Here is a 20,199-nt window from a genome sequence, read left to right as displayed (position 1 = left end):
TCTTGGAATGGCAGGTTACTATCGAAGATTCATCGAGGGATTTTTGAAGATTGCAGGACCAATGCCCAAGTTATTCAAGAAAACACTCCATTTGTGTGGACTCAAGAATGTGAAGCAAGTTTTCAGAAACTCAAGGAGAAGTTAACCACAACACCAGTGTTAGCAGTTCCAGAACCTGGAAAGGATTAGACGGTTTATTGTGACGCTTCCAATAATGGACTTGGATGTGTTCTAATGCAAGACCGTAAAGTAATAGCTTATGGATCGAGGCAATTGAAACCACATGAACATAAATACCCAGTACATGACTTAGAATTGGCGGCAGTCGTGTATGCTTTGAAAAGTTGGGGACAAATTCTTTATGGATCCAAGTGTGAGCTATACACAGATCATAAGAGCTTGAAGTATTTCTTCACTCAGAAGGAATTGAACATCAGACAAAATAGATGGTTAGAGTTGATCAAGGATTATGAACTAACGATCAACTATACACCAGGTAAAGCTAATGTAGTAGCAGATGCTTTAAGCAGAAAGAGTACCGATAACCAACCTACGGAATGGGAGATTCCAAAGGAACTTCGGAAAGAGTTAGAAGAAACTCATATTTTACTCATTCAAGGTGATACCATGGGAAGTGTAACAACTTTGAGGATCATGGATGAGATGAACTCGGATTTAAAATATGAGATCATCCCAAAGCAAGTGGATGATCCATTCATTCAAGAAGAACTCAAGAGAATCGAAGAAGGAAACCATCTGAATTCCACGTTGGAGAGTTTGATTCATTATACTTTCAGAAGCGGATGTGTGTACCGGATGATCCGGAAGTGAAGGCAATCATACTAAAAGAAGCACATGAAACACCTTACTCAATACACCCAGGAAGTACCAAGATGTACATGTACCTGAAAGAGATGTTCTGGTGGAACAATATGAAAAGAGAAATAGCTAAGTATGTCTCGGAATGTCACACATGTCAACGAGTCAAAGCAGAATATCAGAGTCCTGCTGGACTACTTAAACCCTTGGATATTCCGGAATGGAAATGGGATGAAATCGGGATGGATTTTGTTACTGGTTTACCAATGACCAGTAAAAAGAAGGATACGATATGGGTAATTGTTGATAGACTTACCAAAAGTGCACATTTTTTAGCGGTAAATCACAAGGACACTTCTAAGAAGCTTGTGGATATATATATATCTCAAGGAAATCGTTAGCAAGCATGGAGTACCAAAGAACATAGTCTCGGATAAAGGTTCGATCTTCACGTCAGCATTTTGTAAACAACTCCAAGAAGCTCTGGGATCCGAGTTAGACTTCAGCACATCTTATCACGCACAAACCGGAGGACAGACGGAAAGAACCAACCAAATACTTGAAGATATGCTTAGAGCTTGTGCGCTAAATTTTGGAGGATCATGGGAAGACCATCTACCATTAGCAGAATTTTCATACAACAATAGTTATCAGAGTAGCATTCAAATGGCACCGTATGATGCATTATACGAAAGAAAGTGCAGATCTCCAATCTGTTGGTTCGAGACGGGAGAAAACAAGGAGTTTGCACCGGATTACATCAAGGAGAGACAAGGAGTCATTGAGGTTATCAGGGATAGACTTAAGATAGATCAGAGTCGACATAAGAGTTATGCCGACCAGAAGAAGATCATGGGAACCCAAGGTGGGGGACATGGTATATCTGAAAGTTAGCCCAATGAAAGGACTCAAGAGGTTCGGAGTAAAAGGAAAGTTAAGTCCTCGATATATAGGACCATTCAAGATACTCAGTCAGAATAGAGGAACAACTTTTGAGCTAGAACTACCTAAGCAGTTGAGTTTGATTCACAATGTATTTCATGTGTCTCAACTCAGAAAGTGTTTAAAGGCACCGGATGATCCAGTGTCACATAAGGAATTAGAGCTACAATCAGACCTAACCTATGTCGGAAGACCGGAGAAGATATTGGAAGTGCATTGGAAGAAGCTAAGGAATATGGCGATCAAATACTGCAAGATACAATGACATCATCATCCTGAACAAGAAGCAACTTGCGAGAAGGAGGACAATCTCAGAAAATCCTACCCCGAGCTATTCAGGTACCTCAATTACAACTTCGGAATGAAGTTTCTGTTAAGGGGGAGAGGCTGTAATAACCCAGAACATAGGATCATCGCAGGGTAGATTTAGAATTGGGATGTGCATTTCATCGCAAAACGAGGGAAATTTTCGCGCTTTATTGCAACTAAACCTAAGAGGGATCGAGGTTCTCTCTCAATTGCAATTAGGGTTAGGAAATGTGAGTTATGAATTTCGACATGATCTCTTTTGTAACTTGTGTATTTGGGAGTTGATTTTGATTTGACAAGTCATATTGAATTTAAACTCAAAGAGTAAAAGGTAAACAATATATAATATGAAATATGAATTCATAATTCAAATACATTTCATAATTCAAATCACTTTGAATTTCAAATTACAATATAAATATACAAATCATTTATAAGTAAATGATACAAAGATAATTGAGCTCATAAGGATATTTGAGCTCTATTGATAATACACACAAATACAATGTCTTTACAATATTCATCATACAAAAGTTTGATGAATTAAAAACAGAATAAAAAAGATCAATTGATCCTATACTAAAATCCTAAAGTAATGTCTTGGAAGAAGTTGTCCGAGATCATTTTCATCCTCAAAACTTGCAAAATAGAGAGAAGAGCTACACAGGGGGTTAAACATCAAGTTAGTAAAAGCCAGGGGTGAAACTAAGTGTCAATGACACTCGTGCTTGTCCAAAACTTGGACAGCACAGGATAAATCACAACAGACCAAACCCGAGCCTCACCACAGGGGCTCAAGTTTCACCAAAGTGGTCACACAGCTCATGAACCTGCTGTGCCACCAACAGCACATCCAGCAGAGCTGAGTCACAAGCCAAGCTAGGCTTGTCTGTCAGAGCCAGAGGAGAAGCACAACAGAGATAAATAGGGTAGAAACCCTAGAAACAATGCACAGTCGATCAGATAACCATCTATCAAGCAACCAGCCAAGAACAACAAGAGTTCAGCTCAGTTCTTGCTCAAGAACATCACCAACCCCCACTGAACCCACTTATCCATCCAAATTCACCAACCAAAACTCAACAGAAAACATGGGAACGTAAACAAGATCATCAGGAGCTAGGAGAAGGACAAGTCACAAGATCATCAAGCAACTGCTCAACACCAGTTGATCTTAACCATCTAGGAGCTGGAGCAAGGTATACTTGATACCTGGAGAGGATCCAGTGGATCCAATCCATTATTTATGCATGACACAAGTCATGGGTTGAGCAGATGCTCAAGGGTGATCATCACTTGGTGATTGACCGAGGATCACTGGCAGTAAAAAGTGCTACTAGAGCTAGAAACCATCCAAACACCATTTCTGTGCATATAAGCAAGAACAGATGCACAGAGGTGCACACAAGCAAGCACACATGCACAGATAGCACCAGTAGAAGGTTTACAAGTAATAGAAGCTACCAAGAACCACCTAGTGAAAACCCTAGCCACTAAACCATCAGAAAAAACCCTAGATTTCTTCACAGGCAAGCATAATGGCTTTCGTAATAACTATGATTCCCAATTATGCAAGCAGAGATGAGTAGCCAACAAGAACTAGCCAACTGTGTGAGCAACCAATCAGTAATGGATTCATACTGAGGTTACATCAAACACCAAACCATCTAATTAACCAAGAAAATAAGTCATCATCATCCAGTAATGGATTCAGACTTGGATTATTTCCAAATGGATCATGGAAATATCAAGTCATGCACAACAAGGCAAGTAATCAATACAGCATAAGCAGTTCATCAATAATCAACTCATCCAGACATGAATACATAACAAATCTATGCATGAAACAGATAATAGCATCACTGTGAGGCAACAACAGCATGCACCATTGCATCCTAGCCACTGGATCAAGTCCAGTGAGCTATAGAGAGAAACAACAGCAGATACACTGATGCATAAGCATCATAAGCATACATCAGTAACAGCAACGGCTAGTAATTCATTCATATAACAAGGAATTGACCAGTAATTAAGCCACTAGCATATAATTGCTCAAGTATATCAAACACAAGACCTAGTAGAGCATCATAAACAAGGGCAATCAGTAAGCATAGGAATATGTAAGCATAGGAATAAGTCAATATGCATATGAACAAGTCCAATAGGCATATGAACAAGGGCCGGTAAGCAATTGCACATCACATAGACATGCACACATAGATTTAGCACATCACAGTAAGACAATAGGTATAGGAACAACATCCAGGGGCTTAGGGTAGAGCATAGCATGCGCAGCAGCACAACAGCATAACAAGAACATCAAGAACAGCAGCATAGCAGCAAGGATAGCATGGCAGCAGCATACGCAGAGGTGCAGCAGGCACATATCGAGAAGAAGTAGGAGGAGAAGAGGAGGTCGCCATAGGAGAAGGGGGTTACCTGGTGAAGGGCGAAGCGGCAGCCATGGCAGCACGGTCAACCACGGCGGCGCCAGACCACGGCCAAGCCGTGCCAGGCCACGCACAACACCAGAGAGGGCGGCGAGCATCATATCCAAGGTTGGTGAGGAACCCTAGATCGACGAAGATCGCCACGAGTTCGTCGGTGACTACGGGCGTCACGCACGCGCTCGAGCTGCTGAGGACGCAATCGACGCGGATGAATCGTCGCATCATCGCGCGCTGATTCATCTGAGCACCACGGCGAGCCCTAGCTCGGCCGGAGATGGCCGGAGCAGGCGGCGGCCATGGTGGCGGCGACGTTGCCACCAAATCGCCAGAGATTTAGGGTTTCGCGAGTGAGCGGTGAGAGAGAGAGAGTGAGGTGGGCCGAGTTGGTTCGGTTCCACCGAATTGTTTTTGGACAGGCTCTGGTAGGCTGTCCAAATGGGCCAAGTTGGTGGGCCGGCCCAATTGGGCTAGGGGTATTTCTATCTTTTCATTTTTGTAAATAACTTATGAGTTCTACCAAATAAAAATAAATGAAAAATACCTCTAAAAATCCAAGAAAAATAGGTTTAATGAATAAGAAATTATTCTTAACAAGAATAAAATAAGAAATGGAATTTACTACAAAATTTCAAATTTTGAAATTTTTGAATTCAAATTTAAACTTTAAATTTTAAATTGCAATTTCCTTGGATTTAAAAATCAAGGAAAATTCTTAATGAATTGAAATAATTGTTATTCAAATAATTTAAAAAGAAATTCTATTATTCCAAGTCATTTCTTTTGAAGATTAAGATTTTCCAAAAAGGGAAATATCTTAATAATTCAAAATTCATTTATAATTCCAAAATGTGGAAAACCCTATTTTTCAAATTCCTTATTTGAAATAAATATTTTTCAAAGGAAAATATCAACTACTTTTCAATTCTTTTCTTATTAGAAAAGAAAAGCAATGTCAAGTACTTAAATATTTATAAAGTACCGCCAAAGGCACCAATACTTAACTCAACCCTAAATCGTAATAATCATGTCGGGGCAAGGGATTCAACATGGAATAATACATCCATTCATGCATCATTTGGATTTTATAACATTGTCTTTATCGAACTATGATGCTTCTTTACAGAACCCGAGGTTCAGCTTCAATCCAACACATCGATCGGTGCAGTGGCTATGGCATTGCCTCCGTTTGGAAAGTGTCGTGTCTATTTCCTATATTTTTCCCAGATTTTTCAAGATCTTTAAATATGTTTTCAACAACTTAGCACACAAGTGCACCTAAATGTGTGCACCCTTTTGCGCTCCCTGAGAATGCGCCAAGTGACTCTGACGTCTTCGGCGACTATGAGGGTGGGCGTTCGTTTTTCTCGTTCCTGATCTCAACCGAACTGATAATAAACAATAGATGCAGATTTTTTTTATATTACAATTTGGGCGTTATTTAGTTCTGGTACGGTACTGGAAGTTTGACCCTGGAAGGCTAGGACATAGTGCGCTTATTGTACGTACATCCTTGGAGATTTGACTTATAAACATGTGCGTTTTCCGATTGTACGTCAGAAACCCGGCCACTATAAATACCTGCCTCGTGACCACTCCAACTCACCCAACGAACATTGGAGCTGACCTTATCTAGCTCATTGCCGCTAAATTTCGAGCTGCTAGTGCAAGCTAGCTAGAAGCAGCAGGTAGCAATGGCGGAAACTTGCACCTTAGCGCTACTCGTCGCGCTGGTGGTGCTCTCACTTCTTGTGAACCCCATTGCTTGCCAGAGCTCCTCCCGCAAGCTTGCCGCCAAGCCTGTAGTCAAACCCGCTGCTTCGGCCGCCTACGGCTCAGCAGGTGGCTGGTTAGCCGCCGGCGCGACGTATTACGGAAGCCCCAACGGCGACGGAGGGGAAGGTTAGTGCTTTCTCACTTTACGATCCATCGGTCCCTATGCATTGCACCTACATTGCACCTCCATTAATCGAGCTCAAACTCACAATGAAACAATTTCGCAGGTGGCGCGTGCGGATACCAAACCGCTGTCGGGCTACCGCCGTTCTCGTCGATGATCTCCGCCGGAAGCACACCACTGTTCTTGAAAGGTTTGGGCTGCGGTGCCTGCTATAATGTAAGCATAAATCATCACTATATATACCCCTTCCATTCATGGTGCAAAGTGTTCGTCTCGATCGGCTGGTCCAGACGAAATTTGTTCATGTATTCGCGTACGTAGGTTATGTGCTCGAGTCACAAGGCCTGCTCTGGCAAGCCTGTGACCGTCGTCATCACCGACTTGAGCCCCGGCAATCTCTACCCCGGCGAGCCAGCCCATTTCGACATGAGCGGCACCGCCTTGGGCGCCATGGCCAAGCCTGGCAAGGCCGACCAACTCCGTAACGGTGGTGTCATCAGAGTCCAGTACAAGAGGTATGTCGTTGTACATAGGATCTCACCGCAACGCAGGATCCCTGCAGTCCGCAATTACACGGAAATTAACAAAAAAAAAAAAATTGCACTGATCCTGTTGTTTCTTGTAATGGTAGGGTGCCATGCAAGTACCCTGGCGTGAAGATTACCTTCAGGGTGGACCAGGGATCCAACCCGTTCTACTTCAAGACCCTGATCGAGTTCCAGAACGGCGACGGTGACCTCAAGGCCGTCGCCCTCAAGCAGGCCGGCAGCCGCTCCTGGATGCCCATGGCGCATGACTGGGGTGCATTGTGGCGCTGCAACAATGGCCAGAGGCTGCGCGGGCCCTTCTCGCTCCAGCTCACCTCCGGCTCCGGGAGGAAGCTCCTCGTCAACAACGTCATCCCTGCCAACTGGAGTCCCGGGGGCACGTACCGCTCCTTGGTCAACTACCCCTGAATACACAGCTTTATCTTTTCTTCTTCATTTTTTTTCCCATTGCATCATGCTTGGCCAACAAGTGTGCGAGGTGTGTGTGTGGTAATTAATCCGTGTGTGAATTTATACCACGGGAAAAATGTGCATCCCGGTGCTACCGAAAATAATTCAATAACCAGAGCAAGTGACACGTGACTTCCTACTAGTGGCATACCAAATTGGGCTATTAGTGGTGCATCGAGGCACGAACCAATTGATAGCTCAGTTGGTAATCACCGTCTCTCAGCTTCGCGTAGGAGCGAAAGGTGCTGGGTTCGACTCTCGTGAGGGGCAACAATTTTGAGACTATAGCCAAGGGAGGGATCATTCCCCGTTGGCACTGGTATCACGATACTGCTGGCGTATCAGCTTGATGCCCCATCGGTATGCTGGTAGCTAGAGGCACACCGATATTATTTTTGGATTTTTTTTTCCTGAAACGTATTTGTATAGGTACATTATAAATACATTCATAAATTCGTACTGTACCAGAATACAAGCAGCATATTCCGAATAATTGTTATGCAGTACACGTTTGCGGTGTCTGGTCTGTATGGCGTTTTTTCAGCCTGCAAACCAAAACCGCGACAAAGGGTTTATGCAGATATAGCGACAAATCATCCGATAAATACGAGAATTTTTCAACGTAAATCAATCAAACTGATTGTCAAAGTACTGGATCATACATAAAATTGGGCTATTAGTGGTGCATCGTGGCACGCCAATATTTTGACGCCACTGGTATTTGGACCGATGACGCACTACTAACCGACATACTGGTGGTGTACCAGGCTGGTACGTCACGGGTATCATGATACGGTTGGCGTATCAGCTTTGTGCGCCATCGATATGCCTGGTAGCTAATGGCGCACCTGGTATGCCACCGATACCTAAATAGGTACTCCAGTGATATTATTTTTGGATTTTTTTCCTAAAACGTATTTGCACAGGTACATTATAAATACATTCACAATTTTTTACTATATCAGTGTACAAGCAGCATATTCCGAATATGTTGTTATGCGGTACACGTTTGTGGTGTCTTGTCTGCGTGGCGTTTTTTCAGCCTGCAAATCAAAACCACGACAGTGGGTTTATGCAAATATAACGACAAATCATTTGATAAATACATGAATGTAACAACGTAAATCGACCAAACTAAACTGATTGTCAAAGTACTCAATCATACATCAAACAGGAAACGAAAAAAAGGATCAACCATCACATGATCAAGGATGCGCATGATCAAGGACGCCATCAAGAATCACGGTAGGTTGTCGGATCATCCACACGGATGCCAACATTCGCCATAGCATCATCACCTCGGGCAGCACTCATGGCAGCCATGGCAGTGCGCGCTGCTTTCCTCCTTCGCGTCAAGATCTCCATCCTTGCGTTGTTCCACCACTCCAGACGAAACTCATCCATCTCGGCCGGGTTCATCGTCATAGTCACATTTTCTGCCGCAATGAGCTCCACCATGGCCCTTTCTCATCGGCACGTGCTCTCCTCTCCTCCAAGTCGGCCTTGCGCTTGTCATCTTCTCGGAGCATGTTCCATTTTGGTTCCTTCTCTTGGTGTTTCTTCTCCATCATCTCCTTCTTTGTCTCAAATGTCTTCATCACGAATATTTTTTTGGACTTCACGATAACATCAATCTTGACTCCTTGAGGGACAAACTTGCGGCCTCGCCTTGCTTCTTGATCTTGTCCTTTTCCATCTTTGTTCCATTTGGAAACTTCTTGTTCCTCTTGTTCTCAAACACATCATCCTCTTCCACATCTTCCAACTTGACAAGCGTATTCCTCGGTGGTAGTGCTTCTTGCTCTCTCATCTTTCATTTTTTGTTATGCTTAAGAATGTAATAGCAATGCTTGAGGGTGAATGGCTTGCCCTTCAACATTGGCATGTCCTTATACCTTATTTGCACAATTTCGTCCCAATCACCCGCTTTGGTTCCGCTCGGTGGCACAGTCCTCACCTACTCAATGCAACTGGCCCATCGGCTGCATGTAGTCTTGATGGTATTCCATCGGCCTTGGAGTGAACGGTACGTGCGATTGGCGTGGAAGAGAGAGGTGGCATCAACTTGAAGAACTTATCCTCAATGTGTTGCTAGTATCTCTTTTTGGTTTGATAGGTGCCGTTCACGGCATCCATCGAGTCTCCCTCCCAAGCCTTGCTCAATAACATCTTCAAATTCACTATATATAGTTGCCAGTCCTCACCACCTTCACCTTCGCCTTGGCCACCGCCCCTTCGAATGCCCCCTCTTCTATCTCTTGCACCTCTCCTTCCCCTTCGCCATAAGCATATTCTTCCCCGAACTCATCATCCCCGAGACCATCCTCCATGTCATCGGCGTAGTCTCCGTAATCCCAAGCGACGGGGAATCGATGCTCACGGACGCGTCATTGAGCATGTCAACATACGGTTATGTCACGTTGTCAAGGGCGGGACTTTTTCGAGTACCATGCGTGACCATGGATTCGAAGGACGCCTCGTCCATCGCCGCTGTCAAACCTGTCAAAGACGTCATCTTGGCGGCTGGCTTCTTGAGGCGGCCTTCTTCGCCACCGGCTTCATATGCTGCTTGTTTGCTGGCTTCTTCTGCTGCTTGGTCAGCACGTAGCGGGAGTAGCAGCTCCGGCCATGATGACGTGCTGCCCCAACACCTTGCGCTTGTCGTTGGGGAGGGAAGCTTCATGGGTGTTGTCGACCACGAGCTTCTTAGCGGCAGCTGGTGTGCATGTGGCTCGAGATCCAGGAGCGGTGGGAGGATTTGATTCGTGTGGTGCGCCGTGGACAGCAACCATTGATGGGTTGGGGGCATCCATCACAGTGCGAGCTCGCCACGGAAAGGCCAGAGAGAGTTGGGACGGCGGCGGTTGGTGCGGCGGAAGTGGGAAAGGGGAGGAGCTTAAACTTCTCCTTCTCACCAATGCGGGGGTGGGGATGGGATTCGCGCTCGGGTGGGCTCATGAAATTGGGTACTTGGGTTCTCCGCGGTGCGGAACTGGATGGCCTGGAAAAATATTTTTGGATGCAGGATCAATGCAATATCTAGCCCTTTCCCCCCTCCAAACCTGCAAAGTGGCGGTTATTATACAGATGCGGGTTCGATGCGAGGTCTGCTAGAGTTCCTCTAATGCTCGACTGCTTGCGTGATGACCGCATATACCATCATGGATAGCGAGCAAGATATATTTTCCATCTTCGGGTGCAATACATCTTTTAAAGGAGACTAGAGATACTTCGTTTGTAAATTCACCATTAATGACTTGAAGGGTCGTGGATCGACGGATAATATGCCGTGCTTCTGCTGGGTCATATGAAAACTCATGTCGCATGATATATGCCAGGTAGTGGTTTGTCCATATAGGGTTGATCAATAATACTTGAATTGGGACATCGAGCTAATCTTGCTCTTCTATCATTGTAGATTTCTTGGGTGCAGCCCTCGAGTGTATTGTCAATTGCTGAGTCAATGCAGGAGGCTTTAACTTGATGAATTGCTCTTGAATTTCCTCCATGAAAACTCCATCTGGGATGGGTTCCCTTTTATATCCTATATTGACCAATGCATCGGCTTCTTCATTGCTGGCGCGACCTATATGATTGAGCTCACAACCATCAAAACTGTCCTCTAGAAGGTTATACATATCAGGATATACAATCATGTTTTCATTTACTACATCACACTGCTTCATCAGTTGTTGCACAACTAAGTTTTAAACTCCATAGATCATGAGGTGAGTAGCGCCACATTCTTTGGACATGTGCATGCCATACAACAAGGCTTCATATTCAGCTTCATTGTTCGAGGCATTGTGGAAATTCATACTTAGAACATGTTGCATCTTATCGCTCTTTGGACATATGAGGACGACACCAGCTCTTGCACCTGCAATTCTCTTCGAGCCATCAAAATACATTCTCCAAGAGATCGACATATCTGGAGGGTCGAAGTTTGAACTTCTATCCACTCGCTAAATAACTTGGCTAAAACATGGGACTTGATTGCTTTCGGCTTTCCATATGTAATGTCTCGCGGAGACAATTCGATGCCCTAAAGGGAGACTCATCCCGTTGCATCGAGGTTATTAAGGATGTTTGACAATGGAGCTTCACTAACTACTACAATCAGATTCTCTTGAAACTAGTGTCATAATCGCTGAGTTGTTCTGAAGACACCGTATGCTAGTTTTTGCTAATGCGGGTATCGTTGCTTAGCTGGTAAAATGAGCTCGCCGAGGTAATAAACTGGACCCTGAACTCCATGAACCTTGCCTTCTTCCTCGTGCCCAATAACAAACACGGTACTGACCACCTGGTTGGTGGTGGAGATATATAGTAACATTGGTTGTGCTTCACGAGGGGTTACCAGCACTGGTGAAGTTGACAATACCCTTTTCAGGTCATCAAAAGTTATTTGTGCCTCTGTTGTCCACTCAAAAGTATCCGACTTTAGCAGCTGGTAAAAAGGGAGTGCTTTCTCACCCAACTTACTGATAAATTGAATGACTGTCGCTATCCATCTTGTGAATTGTTGCACTCCTTTGACATTCGTTGGTTCTTCCATAGTCAGTATCGCTTGAATTTTCTAAGGATTTGCTTCGGTCCCTCTCAAAGAAATGAAATAGCCGAGGAGTTGTCCAGCGTGGACTCTAAACACATGCACATTTAGTTGGATTCAACTTGATAATATAGCAATTGAGACTATCGAAGATCTCGCGTAAGTCGTTGATGAGCGAAGAGCCTCTCTTGGTTGGGATAACCACATCATCGACGTAGACTTGGACGTTTATGTCAATCTTCTCCTTTAATCCTCTAATAAGTAGCACCCGCATTTTTTTTATCCCAAAAGGCATTGTTGTGTAGCAGTGAACTTCATATGGTGTGATGAAGGCGGTGTTCTCTTCATCGTCCATTTTCATCATGATTTGATTATAGGGATTTCTATTTTCATGCACCTGGCTCCTTAGTTTTGCTCAGTTTTCCCCAAGACCTTGTCTGAAACCCGCAGAAGGAACTCGGACGGAGGATTCCCGTTTAGTTGACGTTGGTTGGTGCTGGCCAGTGGGGCCGCTGTTGGTGCCCCGCAGTGGACACGTCTTCACTTATCCAGATCATCGTGAGACCCACAACCTGTCCTTGTTAGTGCGCCGGACCCACAGCTTACCCAGGTGACTGTTGCAAAATGGGAGCCCGAGCCAGCCCCGCGCCTGTGCCCGTGCCATTGCTTCCCCTTTCTTTCCCCGCGCCCCATTGTTCTTCTTCTCCGGCAGGCGGGTGATGTCTAGTTTCTCTTCGACCTCCCGTTCTTCATGGCCGCAGTATGGACCCGTGCCTTTGACAAGATGCCCTGACTGCCCACGCCAGGAGCCTCTCAAGCGGTCGATCTGTAAGACGGACGAGAACGGCAACCGTGGACGTGAGTTCCTTGCATGCGAGAGCTTGCCATATAGAGAGGGGGATAAGGTTAGATCTCGCTCCAATTTCTCTGTTTTCTCTCGATTTTCTTGTTATTCCCTCGAATTTGGGATTTAGGGTTCACGTTGTTGTTTTCAGATCCTGAAGAAATGCAGGCATTTCGAGTGGATCAATGTGTACGTTCAGAGGCTTCAATTGCAGGAATCAATTGGCGCTATTGGGGAGCGCAATTTGGGAGGGGGGCTTGCTGTAGAGAATGCGGCGGAGGAAGGAGCCGTTCCGATTATGCCTAATGCTCCCAATGCAGGACTGGTGGAAGTGAAGGGGGAACTGAAGAAAATGAACAAGCAGTTAAGGCAGCTGATCGACTTGAAGAAGCAAGCTAATCTGATGGCTGGTTGTTTTTTCTGTTGTATAATTGCGATCAGATTCTTATCATTGCTCACCAGGCGCTAGAAGTTGTTACAAGGGATACCTTGTTACAAATCCATTATTCAGTTACATGTACTTGTAGTTGTTTTCATAGTTAGTGTGTGCATTCGCCGAAATTACCAACTATATTGGAATGCTAAAGAAAGTTGATAATTGTTAGAGGGGTGACAAATAATCCCACCAAAATCCCCCAAATATGCCAAAACTATATCCCCTAAAAGAAAAGGAAAGCGAAAGATAGTTGATAATTGTTAGAGGGGTGACAATAATGCATTCACCGAAATCCGCAAATATGTATGCATCATGTTTATACCAAAATTATACCACTTTTGGGCCGTTTCAAATTACCGAAACTATATGCCAAAACTATATCCCCTAAAAGAAAAGGAAAGCGAAAGACAGTTGATAATTGTTAGAGGGGTTACAATAATGCATTCACCGAAATCCGCAAAAATGTATCCCTCATGTTTATACCAAAATTATACCACTTTTGGGCCGTTTCAAATTACCAAAACTATATGCCAAAACTATATCCCCTAAAAGAAAAGGAAAGTGAAAGATAATTGATAATTGTTAGAGGGGTGACAATAATGCATTCACCGAAATCCGCAAATATGTATGCCTCATGTTTGTACCAGAATTATACCACTTTTGGGCCGTTTCAAATTACCGAACCTATATCCCAAACTATATCCCCTAAAAGAAAAGGAAAGCGAAAGATAGTTGATAATTGTTAGAGGGGTGACAATAATGCATCCACCGACAGAGAGAGAGGCGTGGCCACGAACAGAGAGAGAGGTGTGGCCACGAAGAGACGGGGAGGGGTATACTGCCCATTAGATCAGTTGATCAACGGTTCGTGGAGTCGATCCGTGTGACAACGGCTCAACCAATCATGATAAGTTTGGGCTTCTGAGAGAATTTGTGACAGAACTTGAGGGCAAAACTGAGTAGTACTAACAATCCAAGGGCACATAAATAGTAAATAGACTAAGAGATTCAAACAAAAAGAATTACAAAATGAAAAATGCGTGTTTTTTACAATATAATTCATATTGGGCTACATCAAATTATTTGCAATTCAAATATACATGAGTGTGACAATTATGGCATCATTTAGACAAACTATGTTTTTGGGGAAGATGTTTTGCAAAGGGGTTTGAGTGGAAAACCATGCAACTTGATTTATATATGTTTGTTAAGGTTTTCTAGGTGGCAGTTTGCGTAGGAAGACTCCATGAGTAGGTGCCACTATGTTTTTATTTTTTTGGATTTTTTTGCACATGAAATGACTCAATTAGATATGTTAATCTCATTTGTTGACTCTCTGTTGGCCAGCTACGTACTTGAGGGTAAAACTGAGTATATTGCACTTGCCAGTCTAAGTACTCGAGGGGAAAACTGAGTATAGATAAAATTTCGGTATAAGGCCCGAGGTTATAACTGAGTACACCAAACGTCCCAGGGTTAGACTCGTGTCGCGGTGCATGATGTCTACGCCCCCTCCTTTTCCTGTAGACAGTGTTGGGCCTCCAAGAGCAGAGGTTTGTAGAACAGCAGCAAGTTTTCCCTTAAGTGGATCACCCAAGGTTTATCGAACTCAGGGAGGAAGAGGTCAAGATATCCCTCTCATGCAACCCTGCAACCACAAAGCAAGAAGTCTCTTGTGTCCCCAACACACCTAATAGGTGCACTAGTTCGGCGAAGAGATAGTGAAATACAGGTGGTATGAATAAGCAGCAACGGCACCAGAAAAGTGCTTTGCCCAGGACAGTAAACAAGCAGTAGTAACGCAGTAAAACAGTAAACAAGCAGCGATAGCAGTATTTAGGAACAAGGCCTAGGGATCATACTTTCACTAGTGGACACTCTCAACATTGATCACATAACAGAATAGATAATTGCATACTCTACACTCTTTTGTTGGATGATGAACATCATTGCATAGGATTACACGAACCCTCAATGCCGGAGTTAACAAGCTCCACAATTCAATGTTCATATTTAAATAACCTTAGAGTGCATGAAAGATCAACACGACTAAACCAAGTACTAACATAGCATGCACACTGTCACCTTCACACTATGTAGGAGGAATAGATCACATCAATACCATCATAGCAATAGTTAACTTCATAATCTACAAGAGATCATAATCATAGCCTACGCCAAGTACTAACACGGATGCACACACTGTCACCATTACACCGTGCAGGAGGAATAAACTACTTTAATAACATCACTAGAGTAGCACATAGATAAATTGTGATACAAAACCCATTGCAATCATAAAGAGATATAAATAAGCACTTCACTATGCCATTCATAACAGTGAATAAGTATTCTGTGAAATATAGCCTAAGAGACCCACACGGTGCACACACTGTCACCTTTACACACGTGGGACAAGGAGTCTCCGGAGATCACATAAGTAAAATTCACTTGACTAGCATAACGACATCTAGATTACAAGCATCATCATATGAATCTCAATCATGTAAGGCAGCTCATGAGATTATTGTATTGAAGTACATAGGGAGAGAGATGAACCACATAGCTACCGGTACAGCCCCGAGCCTCGATGGAGAACTACTCCCTCCTCATGGGAGACAGCAGCGTTGATGAAGATGGCGGTGGAGATGGCAGCGGTGTCGATGGAGAAGCCTTCCGGGGGCACTTCCCCGTCCCGGCGGCGTGCCGGAACAGAGAGTCCTGTCCCCCAGATCTTGGCTTCGCGATGGCGGCGGCTCTGGATGGTTTCTCGTACCGTGGCTTTTCCGTATCGAGGTTTTAGGTCGAGGGCCCTTAAATAGGCGAAGAGGCGGCGTCAGAAGGTCGAAGGGGCGACGACACTATAGGGGGGCGCGGGCCCCCCCTTGGCCGCGCCGGCCTAGGGTTTGGTGGGCCTGTGCCCCCTCTCTGGCGGTTCTCGTGTGTTCTGGATGCTTCCGGGCAAAATAGGAACCTGGGCGTTGATTTCGTCCGATTCCGAGAATATTTCTTTACTAGGATTTCTGAAACCAAAAACAGCAGAAAACAAAGAATCGGCACTTCGGCATCTTGTTAATAGGTTAGTTCCAGAAAATGCACGAATATGACATAAAGTGTGCATAAAACATGTAGATATCATCAATAATGTGGCATGGAACATAAGAAATTATCGATACGTCGGAGACGTATCAGCATCCCCAAGCTTAGTTCCTGCTCGTCCCGAGCAGGTAAACGATAAACAAAGATAATTTCTGGAGTGACATGCCATCATAACCTTGATCATACTATTTGTAAAGCATATGTAGTGAATGCAGCGATCAAAACAATGTATATGACATGAGTAAACAAGTGAATCATATAGCAAAGACTTTTCATGAATAGTACTTCAAGACAAGCATCAATAAGTCTTGCATAAGAGTTAACTCATAAAGCAATAATTCAAAGTAAAGGCATTGAAGCAACACATAGGAAGATTAAGTTTCAGCGGTTGCTTTCAACTTGTAACATGTATATCTCATGGATATTGTCAACATAGAGTAATATAACAAGTGCAATATGCAAGTATATAGGAATCAATGCACAGTTCACACAAGTGTTTGTTTCTTGAGGTGGAGAGAAATAGGTGAACTGACTCAACATAAAAGTAAAAGAAAGGCCCTTCGCAAAGGGAAGCATCGATTGCTATATTTGTGCTAGAGCTTTGGTTTTGAAAACAAGAAACAATTTTGTCAACGGTAGTAATAAAGCATATGTATCATGTAAATTATATCCTACAAGTTGCAAGTCTCATGCATAGTATACTAATAGTGCCCGCACCTTGTCCTAATTAGCTCGGATTACCTGGATTATCATCGCAATGCACATGTTTTAACCAAGTGTCACAAAGGGGTACCTCTATGCCGCCTGTACAAAGGTCTAAGGAGAAAGCTTGCATCGGATTTCTCGCTATTGATTATTCTCAACTTAGACATCCATACCGGGACAACATAGACAACAGATAATGGACTCCTCTTTTATGCATAAGCATGTAGCAACAATTAATGTTCTCATATGAGATTGAGGATATTTGTCCAAAACTGAAACTTCCACCATGGATCATGGCTTTAGTTACCGGCCCAATGTTCTTCTCTAACATTATGCAATGCTCTAACCATTTTGGTGGTAAATCTCCCTTACTTCAGACAAGACAAACATGCATAGCAACTCACATGATATTCTACAAAGAGTAGTTGATGGTGTCCCCAGGAACATGGTTATCGCACAACAAGCAACTTAATAAGAGATAAAGTGCATAAGTACATATTCAATACCACAATAGTTTTTAAGCTATTTGTCCCATGAGCTATATATTGTAAAGGTGAAGAATGGAAATTTAAAGGTAGCACTCAAGCAATTTACTTTGGAATGGCGGAGAAATACCATGTAGTAGGTAGGTATGGTGGACACAAATGGCATAGTGGTTGGCTCAAGGATTTTGGATGCATGAGAAGTATTCCTTCTCGATACAAGGTTTAGGCTAGCAAGGTTGTTTGAAGCAAACACAAGGATGAACCGGTGCTACAAAACTCACATAAAAGACATATTGTAAACATTATAAGACTCTACACCGTCTTCCTTGTTGTTCAAACTCAATACTAGAAATTATCTAGACTTTAGAGAGACCAATTATGCAAACCAAATTTTAGCAAGCTCTATGTATTTCTTCATTAATGGGTGCAAAGTATATGATGCAAGAGCTTAAACATGAGCACAACAATTGCCAAGTATCACATTACCCAAGACATTCTACCAATTACTACATGTAGCATTTTCCGTTTCCAACCATATAACAATTAACGAAGCAGAAACTTCGCCATGAAAATTAAAAGCTAAGAACACATGTGTTCATACGAACCAGCGGAGCGTGTCTCTCTCCCACACAAGTATTTATTCAAACAAAAACAAAAACAAGAAACATACAGACGCTCCAAGTAAAGTACATAAGATGTGATGGAATAAAAATATAGTTTCAGGGGAGGAACCTGATAATGTTGTCGATGAAGAAGGGGATGCCTTGGGCATCCCCAAGGTTAGACGTTTGAGTCTTCTTGATATATGCAGGGGTGAACCACCGGGGCATCCCCAAGCTTAGAGCTTTCACTCTCCTTGATCATAGTATATCATCCTCCTCTTTTGACCCTTGAAAACTTCCTCCACACCAAACTCGAAACAAACTCATTAGAGGGTTAGTGCATAATCAAAATCTCACATGTTCAGAGGTGACATAATCATTCTTAACACTTCTGGACATTGCACAAAGCTACTGAAAGTCAATGGAATCGAAATATCCATCGAACATAACAAAACTGGCAATGCGAAATAAAAGGCAGAATCTGTCAAAAACAGAACAGTTCGTATTGACGAATTTTATCGAGGCACCAGACTTGCTCAAATGAAAATGCTCAAATTGAATGAAAGTTGCATACATATCTGAGGATCACTCACGTAAATTGGCATAATTTTCTGAGTTACCTACAGAGAATTTTGCCCAGATTCGTGACAGCAAAGAAATCTGTTTCTGCGCAGTAATCCAAATCTAGTATGAACCTTACTATCAACGACTTTACTTGGCACAACAAAACACAAAACTAAGATAAGGAGAGGTTGCTACAGTAGTAAACAACTTCCAAGACACAAATATAAAACAAAGTACTGTAGCAAAATAACACATGGGTTATCTCCCAAGAAGTTCTTTCTTTATAGCCATTAAGATGGGCTCAGCAGTTTTAATGATGCACTCGCAAGAAATAGTATTTGAAGCAAAAGAGAGCATCAAGAAGCAAATTCAAAACACATTTAAGTCTAACATGCTTCCTATGCATGGGAATCTTGTAAATAAACAAGTTCAAGAAGCATAATGCAACAAGCATAGGAAGATAGATCAAGTGCAGCTTCAAAAATTTCAGCACATAGAGAGGCATTTTAATAACATGAAAATTTCTACAACCATATTTTCCTCTCTCATAATAACTTTCAGTAGCAACATGAGCAAACTCAACAATATAACTATCACATAAAGCATTCTTATCATGAGTCTCATGCATAAAATTATTACTCTCCACATATGCATAGTCAATTTTATTAGTAATAGCGGGAGCAAATTCAACAAAGTAGCTATCATCAAATATAGGAGGCATATTGTAATCATAATCAAATTTATCCTCCATAACAGGTGGCAACAAAAGACTACTATCATTATAATCATCATAAATTGGAGGCAAAGTATCATCAAAGAAAATTTCCTCCTCAATGCTTGGGGGACTAAAAAGATCATGCTCATCAAAACCAGCTTCCCCAAGCTTAGAATTTTCCATAGCATTAGCAACAATAGTGTTCAAAGCATTCATATTAATAACATTCCCATTAGCATGCATATAAAATTCCATGGGTTTTTTAATTCTCTCTTCAAACACATCATGTCCTAATTCAAGATAAAGTTCATAAAGATCTCTCATATTTTTGTTGTTTTCCATTATGCCTTACTAGTGTAAACAAGAAACAAAAAGTTGCAATTGCAGGATCTAAAGGAAATAGCTTCGAGCACAAACACAATGGCACCAGAAAAGTACTTAACCTGGAACCGAAGTATGAGTGCCTTTTACCTTTCCTCCCCGGCAACGGCGCCAGAAAATAGCTTGATGTCTACGCCCCCCTCCTTTTCCTGTAGACAGTGTTGGGCCTCCAAGAGCAGAGGTTTGTAGAACAGCAGCAAGTTTTCCCTTAAGTGGATCACCCAAGGTTTATCGAACTCAGGGAGGAAGAGGTCAAAGATATCCCTCTCATGCAACCCTGCAACCACAAAGCAAGAAGTCTCTTGTGTCCCCAACACACCTAATAGGTGCACTAGTTCGGCGAAGAGATAGTGAAATACAGGTGGTATGAATAAGCAGCAACGGCACCAGAAAAGTGCTTT

General features: G+C 42.9%; 1 protein-coding gene across 1 annotated transcript; it reads left to right on the top strand.

Moving 5' to 3' along the window:
* The first annotated feature begins 6,138 nt into the window (after positions 1-6,138).
* Positions 6,139-7,543, top strand: LOC127309435 (expansin-B11). The gene is made up of 4 exons (XM_051340300.2): positions 6,139-6,419; positions 6,521-6,633; positions 6,739-6,932; positions 7,049-7,543. Exons 1-4 carry the CDS (start codon positions 6,212-6,214, stop codon positions 7,371-7,373), a joined length of 840 nt encoding a protein of 279 aa, XP_051196260.1. The 5' UTR covers positions 6,139-6,211; the 3' UTR covers positions 7,374-7,543.
* The last annotated feature ends 12,656 nt before the right edge of the window (positions 7,544-20,199 follow it).

This window comes from Lolium perenne, chromosome 6 (assembly GCF_019359855.2).
Source record: "Lolium perenne isolate Kyuss_39 chromosome 6, Kyuss_2.0, whole genome shotgun sequence".
Taxonomy (NCBI): domain Eukaryota; kingdom Viridiplantae; phylum Streptophyta; class Magnoliopsida; order Poales; family Poaceae; genus Lolium; species Lolium perenne.
Note: the sequence above shows the minus strand (reverse complement) of the source record. Positions and strands in the feature narration are given on the sequence as shown.